Source organism: Bos indicus, chromosome 25, assembly GCF_029378745.1.
Source record: "Bos indicus isolate NIAB-ARS_2022 breed Sahiwal x Tharparkar chromosome 25, NIAB-ARS_B.indTharparkar_mat_pri_1.0, whole genome shotgun sequence".
NCBI classification, from domain to species: domain Eukaryota; kingdom Metazoa; phylum Chordata; class Mammalia; order Artiodactyla; family Bovidae; genus Bos; species Bos indicus.
The window spans coordinates 9,610,257-9,630,774 of NC_091784.1; the positions used below are offsets into that span (position 1 = coordinate 9,610,257).

General features: G+C 43.5%; 1 protein-coding gene across 1 annotated transcript in view; it reads right to left on the reverse strand.

The window, feature by feature from the left end:
- Positions 1-20,518, reverse strand: part of GRIN2A (glutamate ionotropic receptor NMDA type subunit 2A) — a 452,755-nt gene that overhangs the window by 64,262 nt on the left and 367,975 nt on the right. The window contains exon 11 of the mRNA XM_070779645.1: positions 16,048-16,208. Within this exon, the coding sequence (XP_070635746.1) occupies positions 16,048-16,208 (161 nt within the window). The remainder of the gene's footprint in view (positions 1-16,047; positions 16,209-20,518) is intronic.

Genomic DNA, 20,518 nt, shown 5'->3' on the forward strand with positions numbered 1-20,518 from the left:
CAATTTTACAAGGATTTGATTAATTGATCAGTGTTTGGACCGTAAGACATTTTACTAATTTATAACTTCTGCCATCTTGAGCTTTCTTTAATGGGGATGGTGGCCATCAAGTCCAATTCTCCTGGGTCAAAATTGCACAGAGAGGCAAAGTTGGCCAAGAAGATTTGAGTCATTTCTGGATTTGCAGTCAATAACAAATTTCACCCTGTGTGCTTTTTGCTGCTGTCAGTTTAATTTGTGTTGATTAATTCTTCCAGTAATATTCACTGTGAATTGGGTAAAAAAGACGGATGGTGACTATTTATTTTTTAACTGAGAACATTCTGAGCAGTATTGTAAGATTGAGACAGAGAGAGGCAGAGAAGGAGGGAGAAAACAAGGGAGGGGAAAAATACAGATGGAAGCAGGCACCAAGGAAAATGGGAAGACAGGGAGAGAAGAAGACAGGAAAGAACAGCAAAGAGTGAGGGAGAGAGACAGAGGAGGAGAAAGTGATTAAGACAGAGAGGGAGAGAGTGAAAAGAGGGAGACAGACTTACAAAAGGAGACTCAGAGATGAGAGCGAGGGAGAAAAGGAGGTCATGAGAGGGGAAAGAGAAAGAAAGAAGAAGGAAGGGAGCAAACCAGGAGGGAAGGAAAGGAGGAGGGGAGAAAGAGGAGGAGGGAGTTCAGTTCAGTTCAGTCATTCAGTTGTGTCCGATTCTTTGCGACCCCATGGACCACGGCATGCCAGACCTCCCTGTCCATCACCAACTCCTGGAGTTGACTCAAACTCATCTCCACTGAGTCAAAGATGCCATCCAACCATCTCATCCTCTGTTGTCCCCTTCTCCTCCCTCCCTCAATCTTTCCCAGCATCAGGGTCTTTTCAAATGAATCAGCTCTTCGCATCAGGTGGCCAAAGTATTAGAGTTTCAGCTTCAACATCAGTCCTTCCAATGAACACTCAGGACTGATCTCCTTTAGGATGGACTGGTTGGATCTCCTTGCAGTCCAAGGGACTCTCAAGAGTCTTCTCGAAGGAGGGAGAGAGGGTGGAGAAAGGGAGAAACAGCGGAAAGGAAACAGGGCAAACAGTTTGCCTACTAACAACCTCAAAAACAGGACAAGGTTAACATGACACAGCAAACCCCCCTTCTTCATTACTGCTGAATTTAACAAACTAACCTTATCCAAGATGTTGCTAGATCATGTACTGCAACCTTTTGATTTTTCAGGAGGGAAAACCAAAGCCCAGAGGACGTCTCTGCCCTGGGTGTCCCACAGCATCAGAGCTTACAGACCCGTCTACCACCTGCCAAAGCAATGTGCCTTCAGGGCAAGGCTGTCACCGGCTTCCCAAATCAGAGCGCCTGTCCTCGAGTTGGGTATGGAGTCAGAGAAGCGCTGCTGTGGGGTGTTGGGTGAGTCTGTGCTCAGCCCTAAGCCTTGGCTTCCCCGTCTGACCAGAAGGAAAACAATCTCTACCAGTAGTTGTACTCTGATTGAAGGAAGGAATGGAGGTAAATTTGCTTGAGGGATTATAAGGCGCTATGCAAATGCTATTCCTTCTTCATGCTACTGCTCATGCTCTGACCCAGGAAAAGTATTGATTCCTGCTGACATGTCAATCTTTTATGGAGTTTCTTAGTAGATATTCTTCAAGGGTCGGGATCAGAGTAACCCAACTACTGCAAAAGTTCCATGGTGCACAGCACATTATTTAAAATGCTCATACTACAAAGAATGCTTTCTGTTACAGACTTTTCCTGAATGTTTGCTGTGTGCCAGACACTGCTCTCTGCCTGCCTGTCTCATTGAATCCTTACAACGGTTCTAAGTGCAAGTTCCTAAGTCATGGTTCCTAGGTGAAGGAATTGTAGTTAGCATTATTTTATAAACAAAAACCCTGAGGTCTAGGAAGTTAATTAGCTTGTCTAAAGTCCCACAGCTGACCGTCAGCAGAGAGGGAATTCGAATCCAGGATGCTTGGCTCTTAAGCAGCACCACACACTCCTGGTAGAGACGGTGATCCTGCTGAACTTGTCACATACCAGGACTGAAAGACAGGGATTCTCAAAGGCCAGAAAATATATGACAGTGAGAGACTGGGGAAAGAATCAATGAAACCCTATTATGCGTCTGATACAGCGCCGGGAATTTTCCCTAAGTCAATTCATTCAATCCTCAAAGGAGTTCTGAATGTGTGTGTCAATCCTGTCTGACTCTTTGTGATTCCATGGACTGTAGCCCACCAGGTACCTCTGCCCATGGGATTTTCCAGGCAAGAATACTGGAGTGGGTAGCTATTTCCTCCAGGATTTGGAAGATGTAGGAAATAGGTTCAGAGAGGTTATTTAAATTTCCAGAAGTCACACAGCTGGTAATTAGCAGAGTACGAAAATGAAGCTAGGTATTTCTCAACTCAAGGTTGATGCTCTGAATCATGGGGTCATTCAGAAAATACATAAGTCAGTCAATCAGCTGAATAAGACTAACCTTTTCTAGAAAGTATAAATACTCTGACCCAGAAGTCATACTTCTTGAGATCATTCCTAGAGGATGACTTGCTGAAGCGCACAGATACCTCATCGTGGATTTTAACATGACCATATTACCAAGAGCCCCCCAGAGGGAACTAATATAATAAACTGTGCTATATGCAAACCGTGGAATTCTTTCCAGCCATCGAAGAGAATGAAGGCAAAAGACACCTATGGACATGGAAGGCACTTCAAAACACATTATTAATTGAAAAACCAAACTGTGCCTTACTTCATAGAGTTTGAAAGCACCCCACAGAATAAAATTTTATAATTATATGTGAACACATAAATATTTGCAAATGCATCTGACAATGGTCTGGGAGAAATGGCATGTATATCAAAGAGAGCACGCTGCTTACCTGCAGGGAGTGGGGGTGATTTGGAATTAGGACACAGTCAAATGGATGCTTATTTATCTGCATTTTTTACCAGCAAGAATATCTTCTTTTGTGAGAAGTGACAGAGCATAGTGATTAACAGCAGAGATGGTAGTCACTTCAAATCCCATCTCTGAAGCTCACCAGCAAGACTTAAGCTTCGCGTGGCAGTGTGTGCATACATGCTCATTCACTCAGTCGTGTCCGACTCTCTGCGACCCTATGGACTATAGCTTGCCAGGCTCCCCTGTCCATGGGATTTCCCAGGCAAGAACACTGGAGTGGGTATCTATTTCCTCCAGGATTTGGAAGATGTGGGAAAAAGGCTCATACAGGTTGTTTAAATTTCCTTAAAAATTAAGAGTGGGTTGCCATGTCCTTCTCCAGGCAATCTTCCTGACCCAGGGATTGAACCTGCGTCTCCTGCACTGAAGGCAGAGTCTTTACCTCTAAGCCACTTGGGAAGCCCACATGCAGTACAGGGGAGCCAAATTTGCCATCCCAAATGGTGTCTCTTTGGCATGAGGACTAAGTTAGGCTGATTATTTTTAAGAAACAAGAGACTCAGGAAATGTTTCTTTTTACCTCCTCCTTAACTGCCTGAAGAATTTAGATGAAGGGCTTGTTCCCAGAATAGAGCTACCAACAGAGCTGTCTGCAAAGAACATGGGTTTACTCTGTTTGGGGAGACAGAACGGGGGTTAAAGATCGGTATGTCCCACCGTCTCCAAGGTCCGGCAAATTTATTCACCAAACATCTGCTTTTCCATCTCCATGTCATTTGCCTTCCTCTCCTGGGAAGCTCCAACCCTCCCACCTCCAACATCCTCTTTTGTCTTTAGCTGAGGATGGTATTTAAGGTGAGGCTTGGGCCCTTTGGGTGAGTTAGCCAGTTCTCCTGGGTCTCTCCCACGTACACATTATTAAAATTTTGTTTGACTTTCTCCCGCTAACCTGTCTCATGTCAATTTAATTCTTCAACCAGCCAGGAAACAACTAGAAGAGTCAGGAAACATTTCTCCCCCTCCCATGCCTGACGATCGTTTCTCTGTGTACCCAGTGCAGATGCTGGATATGTCAACCCTCATGGGGCGGCTGTGAAATTAAACGAAGAATTATAGGTAAGTGCTTATAAGAGCGTCTGGCACAGAGAGAGAACAACTAAGCATTTGAGATGAGGAAGCAGGGATGGAAACTAGCCAACACAATGATTGCATCGCCCAGGGGTGGGGTAATTTACATGCAAGAACCCGTATTGCATCCTTGTCCACTGAGCATCATCGGGGTGACACTCCCAAGCACATACTGGATGGAGGCCTCCCCCGCAGACCCCAGACCCCAGGTGAGAGCCTTCTGTGGCAGTGCTCACATCAGACACCTGTCAGAGGATGCTGTTGGGAAAACCACAGTGGTGCCCAGGTGAGTGTGGTGGGTTGAATAGTGTCCCTCCCTAAAATTCACATCCATCAGAACCTCAGAATGCAATCTTATTGGGAAGCTGGGTCTTTGCAGATGTAATTAGTTAAGGCTCTCCAGACAAAATCATCCTGGGTTTAGGTGGGCCCTAAATCCGATGACTTAGAAGCATCCCTCATAAAAAGAGGAGACACATGGAGGTCGCATGGAGGAACCAGGTCACATGGAGACAGAAGCAGAGATCTGAATGATGCTGCCCAAGCCAAGAGCCGCCAGAAATGAGAAGAGACAAGGACAGTTCTCCCCCAGGGTCTTTGGAGGGAGTGTGGCCTTGCTGACGCTTGGCTTTTAGACTTGCGGACTCAAGAGCTGGAAGAGATTACATTTCTGTTGTTTCAAGCCTCCAAGTTTGTGGTTATTTATTACGGCAGTGCTAGGGAACTGGCACCATAGGGAAACCCGAGGAGTGGTGCTGGAGTTTCTATTGCTCCTCAACCTGCATTTCTCTCAATGGAAGGAGGGCAAAGGCCACTGTCTGGGCCCCAGGCACTCACCACGGGGTGTGGACAGCATCTTCCGACCTGTGCTAAGAGCTAACCTGGCAGCTGGAAAACTCATACGTCCTCCTACTCCTGCCAGAAAGAGCAAGAGGACACACAGGGCTGATGCGTCAACATGGGGACCATTTTAGCGCCAGGTCAGTGGGAGCTGGTTCACAATTTTCACAGTGGAGAGAGACGAGGCACACCACCGAGATTTTCCAAATCTGAGCCCCTGATGGGCAGGAGCATCAGCTTCTCTGGTCCTAGACCTCATGCCTCATGACAAAAGTGCCAGCATTTCCCGGAATCGTTCACTTGTCGGGACAAGCAGAGAGGCAGACATCAAGGACAGAAAGAGATGCTGGGCTGAGTCTGAGGGCCAGCTCTGTCACTCACTTAACTTTTGGACAAGTTGCTTCTGCTCCTTGAGCCTCAGTTTCACCTTCCGTAAAATGGAGAGAACTCCTGATTGGCAGAGTTGAATGAGGGTGAAATGAGATGTCCTATCTGAAGTTTGAGTTTGGCAACTCAACTGTGTGAATTTGGCGACCAATCAGGAGAGGTGATCCCTAAGGAGACAAGATGGAATCTGCCAGGAAGCTCCTGCTCATTCAGTCGCCCCAGGAAGAATTTCCTAACTACGTAGCTCCCAATATAAGGAACGTATCCTTTGCTCAGTTGGCTTTTCTCTGTGAGCTCATTTCTTTTCTCCATTTCAATGGAAGGAGAAATATTGACCATTTTAAAAGCAGCACTAACACTTTCAAAGAGAGGAAGAGACACTTTAAAGCATGGACAAAATTAGTTCTGGGTTTTTATAACAGTGAGAAATCACAAACAGGCTAATTGTGCACTGTTCTAGAAATGTTCATATTTAGTGTTTTAAGTCATGACTCAAACCGTGGGCTCTGGAGCAAGTGTGACCACAGACAAGCTCTTTAACCTTCCCGGTGCCTACTTCCTCGATTGTAAATGCAAATCATGATCATTGTTGCCTCCCAGGGTTTAAATAAGACACTTCAGGCAATGCATTCAGAACAGTACCTGGCACACAGGTAAATAATATCCTTTAGTTGGAAATACCTCATTTGGTTTCCAAAACAATTCAGGCAGGTTATTCAAACTGCAGTAGAAGAAGTTTTCAGCATATGGAGAAATCAATTTGAGTGAACTGAATTCTGAGATGGAAAAGCAGGTAAGGCCTTAGGGAAAGTCAGAAAGCAGATATTTACGCCGTAAGCTCTCTACAGTTGCTAACGGAAGATCATAAATTAAGCTCTGAGTTATGTAGAAGCCCGAGCAAAAAGACCACTATGAGGAATTACAGGACTTGTTGTCCAAAAGATGAAAGCACCTTAGAGCAAAGAAAAACAATGTTGTTCACAGCACAGAAGTCTGAGACATGATGTAGGATGACAGTTTGAACAAACTGGTACAGTAACAGCATCAGCCAGCTTTCTGAAACAACTGTGTTCTTGGAGGGCCCTCCAGTGCCAGACAGTGCATGATGAAAACACACAGCAATAAAAGTTAAATTAATTAATCTTCTTCTAACTCAGTGAAATAGCACCTACTCATTAAATGTGATAATTGTCCAACAAAACTGTATAGATTTAACCGAGAAAAGCCAAACAGGTTTGTAAGGACACCGGTTCAGTATGTGTAAACTATGAACATGTGGACAAATCCCTGAAGGAAATGTAAGAAGAACTGAAGAATTATGTTCAGAAAAACACGGTTTCCTTCTTACTACAGTAACACTTTTGTTGCAGAAAAATGTGTTAAGTAAAAGAGGATGGAAAGCCCACAATCTTCATCAACTACAATATCTCTCATAATGTTTGATGTATTTCATTTCAGTCTCATTTCTGCCTCTTTCTCTTCTCTGAATTTACAGAATTCAGATCCCATTTTATTCAACTCTTCCCCCATTTAAAAAATTTTTAATACTTTATGGGTGGTTATGAACATCCCTTAATATAGTTTTAATGGAGTTTAACAAGAAATGATTTCAAGAACAAAAAAGATTTCTCTGCTTTCTTGAGTTTTTATTAAGGGTAAAATTGCTAACTCTCTGATGTGGTAGCAATTATTTTTGAGCTTTATTTGCCGTGTGGGGGTGGACCTCAGAAACCAGGTCACTGTCGATCCGATTTTCTCTGGAGACTGTGCTGTTTCATTTAGGAGAACAGCTCACCAAACCCTGAGATCTATGCCTGTTTTCAAACTCAGCAGCTGGAAGGAACCCTCTGAGTGGGATTCTGCTTGACTGGTAAAATATAGCTGATAAAATGTGCTCAGGTGACACCCTTGAAAGAACTCGCTCTGCATGGCAACTCAGCATCACTGAGGATACTCATGCCTTCCTGGTCTACTTTTGCCCTGGCAATTTGAGCATCCCTGGACCAGTTTCTTCTGAGATGGAAAGGAGGATGCTGGGACCTTATCAACTCTCAGATTGCCAACTGACACATATATGTTATATAGTATCTGCATGTTATACATCATATTAAATATATGTACATATACATATTGTGTTGTTGCTGTTGTTCAGTCACTAAGTTGCATCGGACTCTTTGTGACCCCATGGGTTGCAGCACGCCAGGCCTCCCCGTCTCTCACCATCTCTGGGAGTTTGCCCAAATTCATGTCCATTAAGTCGGTGATGCCACCCAACCATCTCATCCGCTGTTGCACCCACTCCTCCTGCCCTCAGTCCTTCTCAGCATCAGGGTCTTTACCAGTGAATCTGCTCTTAGTATCTGGTGGCCAAAGTATTGGAGCTTCAGCTTCAGCATGAGTTCTTCCAGTGAGTATTCAGGGCTGATTTCCTCTAGGACTGACTGGTTTGATCTCCTTGCTGTCCAAAGGACTCTCAAGAGTCTTCTCCAGTATTTTACTTACAATACATATTGTAGGGGAGCAAAATTTACCACTCCAAAATATCTCTTTGGCATGTAGATCATTTCAAGCTGAAACAATCCAGGCCCAAAAGACTCAGGAAGAAACTTTGACATTCCTCCTAAATGCCTAAAAGAAAGACGGAGGACCTGTCCCCAGATTATAGCTATCAGCAGAGACGTCTGCAGAGGACATGGGCCAAGTGTGGTCAGGGAAATTCAAGGCTGGGCCTAGAGGTGAGAGTGTACTCTGTTGACTCTGCTGGCCCAGCAAACATTTATTTATCAAACATTTGCTTTTTCATCTCCATGGCAATTGCCTTCCTACCCTTTGAAGTTTCAAACCACTACCCTCAACACCTTCTTTTGTCTTTAGTTGAAAATGGTATTTAAGGTGAGTCTTTGGCCATTTTGGTGAGTTACTCAGTTTTCCCGGGTCTCTCCAAGGTTTCAGTTCAGTTCAGTTCAGTTGCTCAGTTGTGTTCAACTCTTTGCGACCCCATGGACCGCAGCATGCCAGGGCCTCCCTATCCATCACCATCTCCTAGAGTTTACTCAAACTCATGTCCATTGAGCCAATGATGCCATCCAACCATCTCATCCTCTGTCGTCCCCTTCTCCTCCCACCCTCAATCTTTCCCAGCATCAGGGTTTACATGTTATTAAACTTCCGTTTGACTTTCTCCTGTTAATCTGTCTCATGTCAATTTAATTCTTAGATTAGCCACAAGAATCTAGAAAGGAGGTACATTTCTTCCTCCACAATAATATAATACAGAACTTTGGTCTTCAATTTTCCTTTGAACTCCAATCTCATATCCAATTGCCTCGCTGGCATTGACAAGTTGGGAAGCAAGCCTAACTCCTACAGTCAATAACTCTACAGTGTGAAGTACTGAGTTAACTAGCCTGTTGGGTAATTCGTTAACCTCGTAGAGCCTTAGGTTCTTCATCTTTTTAAGTACCCAACTCATAGGAATAATAGTACTCAGCTCATAGCAGTAAGAGTACCAAGCTCACAGCAATAACAGTACCCAGCTCATAGCAGTAAGAGTACCAGTTCATAGCAATAATAGTGTCCAGCTCAGAGGAAAAATAGTACCTCTGAGTAATGGTAGTAATGGTACCCAGCTCACTGGCATCTTCTGAGGATGAAACAAGATTATGCACGTGAAGTACTTGGAGCTGCATCTCACAGATGGCTAGGTTTCAATCAATGCAAAGATGAAATATCATGATGTTGTCCTAAAGGCACTTTCAGCTTACCTCTCCCAAACCTAAATGTGTATTCCTCCATGCCTCTGTTCTTTCTGAACCCTTCCTCCTCTCGGTCCTGTCCACTCCAGACAGAACAGCAGTTCTCAGTACTCAATGAATTAACCTTGCAAAGCCCAGGGACTGTGTGTATCTGAGTCACCAGCAGTGCCAATAAAAACAGGGGCTCCTGACCCCCACAGGCTTGGAGGTGCTGGCCCTAGCACAGGGAGGAAGTGTTCACCTTTCCTATAAAAATGCTGCTGACACTTGCAAAGAGATGTGGCCACCCTGCGCCTTTTAGTATACGGACACATCACTGAGCACAGTTTGGGCCTTTCCAATTCTTCTTCCAAACTCCTCAATGTAAGAGAAGCCAAAAGATGCGTGTCTGCTTCCCAACACTGTCGGACTGGAAATGAGATCAGCAAAGGGACTGGGGAGGAGGCCTGACTGATGCTTCTAAAGGAAACTGGGACTTCTCCATAAATTTATATACGCATAATTGGACATGAAAGTCAGTTAAGATAAGAACACATAAACCATCCCACTATGTCTTCAAATATTAGGCTCCTCAGAGTCGTAAGAACGTAGATTGTTTAATTTAAATCTGGCGTAAGTGCTATGCTTGCAATTTTGCCTACTTGCCAAAACCGCTTGGAGAACATTGGCTTCTGATGACTGAGCGTTTATACATCTAAATCTGTCTCCACTCGTTTCAGCTTCAGTTCCCTCTTCTAAAGCACACGGGCCCCGCATTTGATTATTGTACACCACAGTCACCTGAAGAACTTGTTGAAGCATGCAGATTCCCAAGCACGGGATCTGGAATTCAAATGCAGATCCGGAATTTGAATCTCCAAATTCCAGAGACTCAGGTTCTGTTGGCTTAGTGGGGCTCAGGAATTCACATTTTTATTAGCATCCCTACTGATTCAGGTGGGCTTCCCAGGTGGCTCAGGAGTAAAGAATCTGCCTGCCAATGCAGGAAACACGGGTGTGGGTTGGGAAGATCCCAGAGGAGAAAATGGCAACCCATTCCAGTATTCTTGCCTGGAGAGTTCCAAGGATAGAGGAGCCTGGTGGGCTACTGTCTACGGGGTCACAAAAGAGTTGGACATGACTTAGTGCTTAAACAACAACAACTGATTCAGACCCAGTTGGCCTGGAAACCCAGGGTCATGAAATGCTCATCCACCTTTGGTTCGGGAGACCCCCACATGTCATCACAGAGCTGTTCCTGAAAACCCCCATCTGTCAATATTTGCAGATCAACCTTATTTTCTCACTGATTTACTTGATATTTTCTGGGATGTTTTATCTCCATTTATTATAAATTTCAATAAACCATGACACTTAAAAAAACTTAGTTTCAAATGACACAACCACTTAGTTTCAAGTTTCTGTGCCCCAAGACTCTTAAAGTGATTCTGGATTCTGAAGACAAGCTACATGTTTATATTGGCTGGCGTACTCTTCATGTGCATAATGTATTTATTGAACTTGCGAACAGTAGTTCTCAGATTTTACCTTGTATCAAAATCACCTTGGAGCAGCAGGATGCTTGTTAAAATGCAAATCCAAAATCTCTACCACTAAAGAGAAGGTCTTGTGTTGAGTCCAAAACCTTGCATTTTTACAAGTAACCATTCGATTCAGGTGGGCCTCCCTGGTGGCTCAGTCAGTTAAGAATGTGCCTGCAATGCAAGAGATCCGGATTCGATCCCTGGGTTGGGAAGATCCCCTGGAGAAGGCAAATGGCAACTCACTCCAGTATTCCTGCCTGGAGAAGTCCATGGACAGAGGAGCCTCGTGGGCTATAGTCCATGGGATTGCAAAGAGTCGGACACGACTGAGTGACTAACACAGACACACATTTGATTTAGGTAGAGTTCATTCCCTGGCCAGGGTTGGAGACATCCAGCTGTGGAGAGTTATTCTAAATCTTTTCTGCAAAACTGACAGCCGTTTATAATTGTGGTTTGTCTGGATTTTGCATTTTGGAAAGTGCTAAAGAAGTGTTCAAGTGCTGACACAAGTAAAAGAATCTCAGAATTATTTCAGAGACTGAAGAATCCAACCCTTTTACTCTTTAGATGGGGAAATTGAGGCTCATGACTTGAAATTGAGGTGGCTTGAAATAGATGGGGAAATTGAGGTGACATGACTTGTCCAAGGTCACAGCTAGCTAACGATAGAGCCCAGACTCAGACTGAGCTGGGACTCTTGTTTAACCATAATCCAAAGTCCCTCTTGTGTTTCAGACTCTTCTAGTAAGTTACAATTCATAAAGGAGCCTCCCTGTTTTATTGACCCTGCTGTATATGTACTTATAATCACTAAAGCACAGATGTCACCGAGACTTGTGAGTGGAGGGGTGGGACCCAACAGCTGAGCTACTTGCTCTGGGTTTTCTAAGCCAAGCCTCACTGGATTTTAGCATACTGGGGGTAGCATAAAGGGAATATCTTGAAATCCAACAATCCAGAAGCACGTAGGGTACCTCCCTGTACCTTTTGAGAAGAGAAACTTCTAGAGATGCTATACATAGTGAAGGAAGGGAATGTCTATTTTTTCAAAGCTGGGGTTTATTTTATTATTATTATAATTAAATGAGTTTATTATTCCTTAAACTGTATATCCTCATGATATTTACTCTTATAAAATAATTTCACAATACAGTTCCTGACAGAGGATGAGATGGCTGGATGGCATCACTGACTCGATGGACGTGAGTCTCAGTGAACTCCGGGGGTTGGTGATGGACAGGGAGGCCTGGCGTGCTGCGATTCATGGGGTCGCAAAGAGTCGGACATGACTGAGCGACTGATCTGATCTGATTTTAAAGTAATGTATTTCAAAATGAAAAATTTAAAAATAAAATGGGATGGGAAAGGGAAAAGGCAATTCAGTGTGGTGAAGTGGACACCTGAAAGACAGAAGTCTCACGATGGGATGAGCAGACATGATCAACACAGAGGCTGTCAGACCTTGGTGCAGTTTGGTGATGGCAGTTCTCAAATTTAGTTCTCATAATCATCTGAGGAGTCATCTTTGCGACCCCATGGACTGCAGCCTGCCAGGCTCCTCTGTCCATGGAATTCTCCAGGAAAGAATACTAGAGTGGATGCCCACCTCCCTTCTCCAGGGGATCTTCCTGACCCAGGGATTGAACCCAGGTCTCCTGCATTGCACGTAGTATGTTTACCATCTGAGCTGCCAGGGAAGGTCCTCTCATACTTTAGACCAAGAAAAATTCCAAATATTAAAAATGCAACCAAAATAGAAGAGGATAAAACTATTTTATATCTGAGTGAAAAGGAGTTTTGAATTACAACTCAAAATCAGTGATGGAAAAAAAAAGACTGATGAGTGTGACTATACAAAATATAAATCTCCACAGGGGAAAAAAAAATTATCTGCAGGCTCAAAAGATAAAGTAACAACAACAGAAAACTGGGACAAACATTTGTAATCACACCACAAATAAAGGGCTCATTTCTCTAATAGATAAATTAATAAGAAAAGATCATCAAAACAAGAGAAAAAAAATAATGAATGCTTTCAAAAAAGTAGTTGCAGAAGGCTTTTAATTACATTTGGCAAAAAAAAAATTACGGATAATAAAAATGGTGCACATTTAAATGTTGGCACATGTTTTACCTATTATCTTTGCAAACTTTTCAAAGACTGATGACACGCTGTGTTGACAAAGACTTTGGGGACACAGGTACGTTTATACAGCAGTGGGTAAAGGTGAATTTCCTTGGGAGGGAAATTTGTCAATGTTTGTCAAAATCACAGCTATGTGTGTAGTCTTTCACCCAGCAATCCAAGAAATGTCTCCTACAATGGATGTGACGCACATGTAAGAATATTCACTGCAGTATTGTTTGCAACAACAACAAAAAATGATATCCTAAATATCCATCAGTAGGGGACTGATGAAATACCATATGGTACACTCACACAATGAAAAAGACTATAAATCTGTAAAATAAAAAAATCTCTGCAGCTGTTTATGCTTTGATAGAGAAAGATCTGGAAGGATACACAGGAAAAGCAGTAAAGGCGATTACTTCGTAGGGTACTGGGGCTTCCCGGGTGACGGTATAGCGGTTAAGAACGTGCCTGCCAATGCAGGAGATGCGGGTTTGATCCATGGGTCAGGAAGATCCCCTGGAGGAGGAAATCGTAACCCACTCCAGTATTCTTGCCTGGGGAATCCCATGGACAGAGGAGCCTGGTGGGTTACAGTCCATGGGGTCGCAAAGAGTCACACGACTAAAGCAACTTAGCACGCATGCGCAGAGGGTACTAGGCAAAAAAGGCACAGTGTGGAAGGAAGGCTCTCCACTGTTTAATTTTTTATTTTTGAATTGTGTAAATGAACTGTCTATTCAAAATTTGATTTAAATAATTATCTGAGAAGCCTGTTAAACATATAAGTGATTTCCCCTAATATCAACTCCACTGAGACAGAATCTCCAAGTATAAGGAGGAGTGCCCTCACCTATAACAGAGTGTGTAGTTATTTCTTTAAAAAAAAAAAAAAAAAGACACACCACTTTAGCTCTAGTTTCTGCGTTTAAAGTAACAATGTCATGCATTCTCCTCTCTGGAGATTGAACGTAGAATAAACCCACCATCTGCCCAAGTTTGCTAAGATGGATGTTATAATCATTATATGGCTTCCCGAGAACAATTCGTACAATTTATGACCAGGGATGGTTTGTATATCTCTACTCTTTTTTGTTTGCGTTATTTTAAAAAAATTGAAAAAAAAGAAAAAAAACCTGTTTTGTCCTCTGGGTGACAGATAGATGAAGAGAAGACCAGTCAGCCTTCAACCATTATTCCTAACTATTGTCCTCACATTTATCCTCATGGTCTGTTCAGAATAACAGAATATATTGATGAAAATACCACAGTGGAAACAAATAAAAACTCACGCCTGTGGCTAAGCTGGAAAGTCATCAAAAATCTGTCTTTTCTGATATCTACCGAAAGTGAACATCCCACATTCTATAGTTTGGCAATTCCACTGTTAGGTATATAACAAGGAAAATGTATTCGCTTGTGCAACAAAAGACGTGTAGGAAAAAGCCCTAAGGAGCTTGACTCACAATAGCCCCACGTGGAACACCACCCCCACGTCCATCGCGGTTAGAAGAGATGTGCGCGGTGTGGTGTGTCCCCACACCAAACATTCTGCGTAGCAACGAGAATGAAAGAACCAGAAAGACATGCAGTGACCCCGCTAACAGAATGGTGAGCCAGAAAAAGGGCAATCCAAAAAGAAAACGTGATTTCGTTATATGTTAGAATAACAGGGCAAAAGAACCTGCGGTTTTAGAAGTGAGGATGGTAGATGGAAGACAGTACAGTAAGTCCCCTACATACGAACAAGTTCCATTCCGAGAGCGAGTTCATCAAATCCAACTTGTTTGTAAGTCCAGCAAAGTTAGCTTAGTCCCCAGCTAACTCAATTGGCTATATAGTACTATACTGTAATAGGTTTATAATACTTTTTGTGCAAATAATGCATAAAAAACAAACAAGTGCAAAAAATTAAGAAAACATTTCTAATCTTACAGGACAGTGCCTTGAAAAGTACTGTAGTCCGGGACAACAGCTGGCATACAGGGGCTGGCACTGAGTGAACAGGCAAGAAAAGTTACCGACTGGAGGAGGGAGAGGAGGTGGGAGATGGGAGAGCTGAAGGATCTGGGTGGTTAGGTCAGTTGAACAAAGTCATGGAGCTGCATATTTAACACTTGTACGTTTTCTGAATTTTTGTTATGCCTTTCAGTAAGTTTTTAAAAAGTCATGAGCAGTGTGTGAATGAGTTTTGGATAAGTAACAGGCTCGACTTCTAAATAAATGCTCTCCCAGCCCCTGTTGAGATACCAACAGATCCTAAGGAGACTGCAAGACAAAATGCCATTGGCCTCAGCTCCTGGAAATGATGCAGAAATCCGGGCATGATGCAGAGGGGTCCCTCCGCCCCACGGGAAAAAAAGCAGCAGCAAGACCTTCTCAATGCCTGGCAGAACAGCCAAGAGAAAGAGGCTGTGTGTTAATCTGCAAGGAGAATACACTGCAGCCCATTTTACTTGTCAGAAATCCTGAGAGCTGAGAGGGTACATGTAAGTTAATTTTCTGGATAAGCAAAAATTTCCTCTTTAAACAATCCCACCATTTAAAGCAAAATTATTTTTAATGGAACCCTTTCAAAAACACATTTCACACATCCCTGACTTTTCAAAAAGTTGAAGAGTCCACAGAATAGAATTTAACCTTTACACCAAATAACACTAGCAATTAGGTCCCGTTTCAGTGCCAGGCACTATCTGAAATGCTTTACAGTAAATTTCCTCTTAATCCTCATAAAACCCCTAAGAATTAGGTCTTATCATCATTCCCACTTCACATATGAGACTGAGGGTGATTGATTAACTGTCTGAGGTCATAAAACAGGTCTTCTGTTTACAGCCTCAGTTATTTCGCATCTGCTAACTTCCACCATGCCAACAGGTAGACGAGAATGTTCACTGTTCCTCTAGAGAGACTGAGTTCTCACTGCTTTTCTCTCCATATTTCCTTTCTCCTTCCTCAATGTGACACTCATCTACAGAAGGCTACACCTCATAAACTCCTACCTAAAATCAGATAAAAATTGATAGCACTTTGTTTTCACCACTTTATATAAATTCCATCTCCTTAGATCTTCCTATGGCTAAAATAATCCCACTGAGTTGGTCCAACTTCTTTATCAGTTTAAGAGATCCCACTGGTTCTCTGCATTTCAAAGTGTCCTGGATTTGCTTTTTGCTTAATACAACTCGGAAGGAAGGCTTGGACTCTCATCAGATTAACAAAAAACAGCCCTCAGCGGGGGGCCTCCTTGACCTCCAGCTCTTGAGAAATTACAATGGGGAAACAGACAAGCACCGAGGCGCGCAGTCATTGTCTGTAAGGCGCGTGGGCGTGGACAGGCAGGCCTGCAGAGCAAAAGAAAAACCATCCTTACCCTGTTTTCAAGCTGACCAAGGCGTCCTCGACTCCCTTCTGGTTAAATTTGGTCATGTACTGGTGCATGTAGGGGTAGTTGTTCCGGATGTTTCTCTCCGTACTGCCATTGGGCACCGTGCCAAATCGAAAGGGCGGGGAATAGTCGTGAGGTCTCTGAAACTGCAGAGAGACAGAGAGAGAGAGCAGGAGGAGAAAGAAGAGTCAGCCATCCTCTGCCTCGTGTCAGGAGTCAAACATCGGCACGCATCACCGCAGGACAGAAGAAACCCATTCATTTCTGTGCTTTCTTTCTGCTTAATCACACCTTCCAGTTGTCTGGGAGCTCCAGGAAGTCAGAAACAGAGTCTGTCTTGTTCCCCACTGTTCCCTGGAGCCCAGCATAGGGCCCAGCTGGGTGTGCAATAGATGCCCGCTGGATGGCATTTTAGAGAGACTGGCCTAGTGGTAGGGACACAGGGAGAAGCCGGGAAATGCTAGTTGAGCTGGAGTTAATGCATGACGTTAGCTCATTCATCAGTTTTACAGTGACATTTTCTGAGATCCTCATCAATCACTCCCATCCCTGGACTCCATTTACAATTCCTTCCAGTACATTCCAAAAGAAGATGATGAAGGGGAGCAGAATTTGCCATCCCCAAATATGCCTCTCTGGCATATGGATTTTTGGGGGGCTGGTTATTTTTTTTTTAAGATACAGCAGACACAGGAGAAACTGGAAACTGAGTCCAAGTTAACCTTTTTGGAAGAAGCAAAAATCTTACATTTATAAGGGTGTCTTCCTCTCTGTAACCTGGAAGAGGACAATGACTAAATCTCTAAAACTCTTATCAGTGGAGAAGGCAGTGACTGAAATCTGCATCACGACCACACCCTTGCTTACTTGCTTTTCTTGGTCACCTCCTAGAACCTTCCTTCCCTCCTGCCACACATCCCCAACCCTCACCGCCCTGCATCTTTCTTACGACTTCAGCTGAAGATAAAATTTAAGCTGGTGGTTTGGGCTATTTTAGGGAGTTCCTCGGTTTTCTTGGATATCTCCCATATATACAGGAGGTATACATGTTTTTCTCCTGTTAATCTGTCTTTTTTTTTTTTTAATGGGGAGTGGAGGTCTCAACCAAGAACCTAGAATGGTAGAGGGACAGTCATTTTTCTTCCCTTACAATGATTCTATGTTATCATTTACTCATTCTCTAGCCATCATTCATCTATTCATGCATGCAGGCAGGCAGTACTTATTGAGGGCCTAACACATGCCAGGGGCTTCCCTGGTGGCTCAGTGGTAAAGAATCTGCCTATCAATGGCGGAGACACAGATTCAGTCCCTGGGTTGGGAAAACCCCCTGGAGAAGGAAACGGCAACACATTCCAGTATTCTTGCCTGGGAAATCCCATGGACAGATGATCCTGGAGGCTACAGTCCATGGAGTCACAAAAGAGTCAGGCACAAGTTAGCAACTAAAACAATAGCAACCCATCCCAGGCACAATGCCAGGCTCCATGAAGGTTTCTTGAGCTGGATTCCATACTAACCATTAGCTTCCTGGGCATACCCATGTCCAGTACGGCTCCTGAGCCTCTGTAATGGCTCACTGTCCATGCTCCCCTCATCTTCCCTGACTGGCTGAGATTGTCTGTTCAGAACAGTCCTCCCCAAGATGTCCCACTTTGATCATGTGGTTATTTTTTTCACTCTGTTTATGCTGTGTTACATCAACTTATTTTCATATGTTTAATCACCTACACATTCTTGGGATAAATCTCATTTGGTCATGACATTTTATTCTTTTATATGCTCCTGCTTGATTTGGGTTGCTAGTATCTTGGTGAGGATTTTTGCATCAATATTTTTAAAAGATGTAGAGAACAAATGTACGGACACCAAGGGAGGATGCGGAGGGTGGGATGGATTGGGATTGACATATGTACAGTACTATGGATGAAACAGATGACTAATGAGAACCTACTACAGAGCACAGGGAACTCTGCTCCACGCTCTGTGGTGACCTAAATGGGAAGGAAATCCCGGGAAGAGGGGATTCACTCTGCTGTGCAGGAGAAACTAACCCAACAGTACAAAGCAACGATGAGCTTGTGCTCAGTCGCTCAGTCCTGTTTGACTCTTTGTGACCCTGTGGACTGTAGCTCGCCAGGCTCCTCTGCCCATGGAATTTATCAGGCAAGAATACTAGAGTGGGGTGCCATTTCCCACTCCAGGGGATCTTCCCAAACCAGGGACCAAACCCACGTCTCGCATCTCCTGCATTTAACCTCCTGCAGGCAGGTTTTTTTTTTACCACTGAGCCACCTGGGAAGACCCAAAGCAACAAGACATTGGCCCATCATTTTCTTTCCCTTGTGATATCTTTGTTTACTTTATTATCAAGGAAAAATACTGGCTTCATAGAATAAGTTAGGAAGTGTTTCCTTACTCTCTATTTTTCTGAAGAGTTTGAGAAGGATTGGTGTTAATTCTTCTTTAAACTGGTAAAATTTACCAGTGAAGCTGTCTGGTCCTGAATTTTTCCATTCTTTAAAAAATTTTTTTTTATTGAACTGGAGTTGATTTACAATATTGTGTGAGCTTCTGGTATACAGCAAAGTGATTCGTCATATATACATATTCTTTTCCATTATAGTTTATTACAAGATGTTGAACGCAGTTCCCTGGGCTATACAGTAGGACTTGTCATTTATGTTTTATATACAGTAGTTTGTATCTGCTAATCCCAAGCTCCTAATTTATCCATCCCCCAGATACGCCAATTTGGCATGTGAATTATTTTGAGCTGAAGGCATTCGAGATCCCATGGGCTCAAGAGAAACTTTTCCCCCTTCCCTCAAAGAATTTAAACTGGGGGCCTTGCCCATAAGAAGAATGATTATCAGAAATAAGATTTTATGACCTGTGACAGGCAAACATTTAATTACTGAACATCTGCTCTTCTCATCATCCTGTGAATCACCCACCTCCCTCTACAGCCCCAGGCTCCTACTCTACTCTTTAGCTTGGGATGGCACATCTTCCTGATTTTATCTTTCTGTCTCTGAACCTCTCATGTAAGGCAGCGGGGGGTGGGAGGGCGTTCCTGTGCATTCAAAATTAAATTAGAGTTTCTCCTGTTGGTCTGCCTCACGTTAATTTAATTCTAAGACCAGGCAAAAGAATCCAGAAGGAGAGAGAAAGGTTTTCTTCCTCTCTGACATCTGCTCACATCTTCAGTGTTTGGGGTAATCTAATCAGATTAGGCGTCCAGAAGACTGGGTCTAAGTCCTGGAAATACAGTTAAAATCTAGAGACAGCACAAGGCGATGGTTATTAAGTGTGAGCTCAGCTTCACAGGTTCCAAAATCAGTCCCTTACGGACTGTAGAGTCTTAGTGAAGTCACTTCCCTTCCCACTGTTTGCACTTATTTCCTGTCGGCAGAGTAGGAAACTCATCAGTACTTCCCTCTTGGGGTCAGTGCTGCTGCTGCTAAGTCACTTCAGTCGTATCCGACTCTGTGAGACCCCAGAGATGGCAGCCCACCAGGCTCCCCCGTCCCTGGGATTCTCCAGGCAAGAACACTGGAGTGGGTTGCCATTTCCTTCTCCAATGCATGAAAGTGAAAAGTGAAAGTGAAGTCCCTCAGTCGTGTCCGACTCTTCACGACCCCATGGATTGCAGCCTACCAGGCTCCTCCATCCATGGGATTTTCCAGGCAAGAGTACTGGAGTGGAGTGCCATTGCCTTCTCTGCTTGGGGTCAATGGGAAGATTTAAAAATGACAGCGTTTGTCAAGTAATAAGAATAGTATCTAGAACAGAAGAAGCATTCACAAAATAAAACTGTTCATAGCTAGTGGTAGTGGGAAGCCACTGTATAACACAGGGCACCAGCCTGGGGCTCTGTGATGATATAGAGGGGTGGGATGAGGGGGTAGGAGGGAGGCTCAAAAGAAAGGGGATCTATATATATGATTACAGCGGATTCGTCTTGTTGCAAGGCAGGAATCAACACAACATTATAAAGCAATTATCTTCCAATTAAAAATAAATTTTTAAATTTTTAAATAAATTAAAAAAAATAAAACTCTCACTTTTCATTTCTACCATCATTCTGGGAAAAAAAATGTAACCTGGACCTCATTGTTCTATGAAATATGGAATTCTGGAACCAGAAAGTGATGATAATATGACTTAACACTTCTTTGAGGACTCGGCTGGGGCCAGCAATGTGCCAAGAACGTTAACAAATATTGGCTCATTTAATACAACAACCCTGTGTGTGTGTTAGTCGCTCAGGCTTGTCTGACTCTGAGGCCATGTGGACTGCAGCCTGACAGGCTCCTCTGTCCACGGAATTCCCCAGGCAAGAATTCTGGAGTGGGTTGCCATTCCCTTCTCCAGGGGATTTTCTTGACCCAGGGATCAAACTCAGGTCTCCTACATTGACAGGCAGATTCTTTACCACCTGATCTACCAGGGA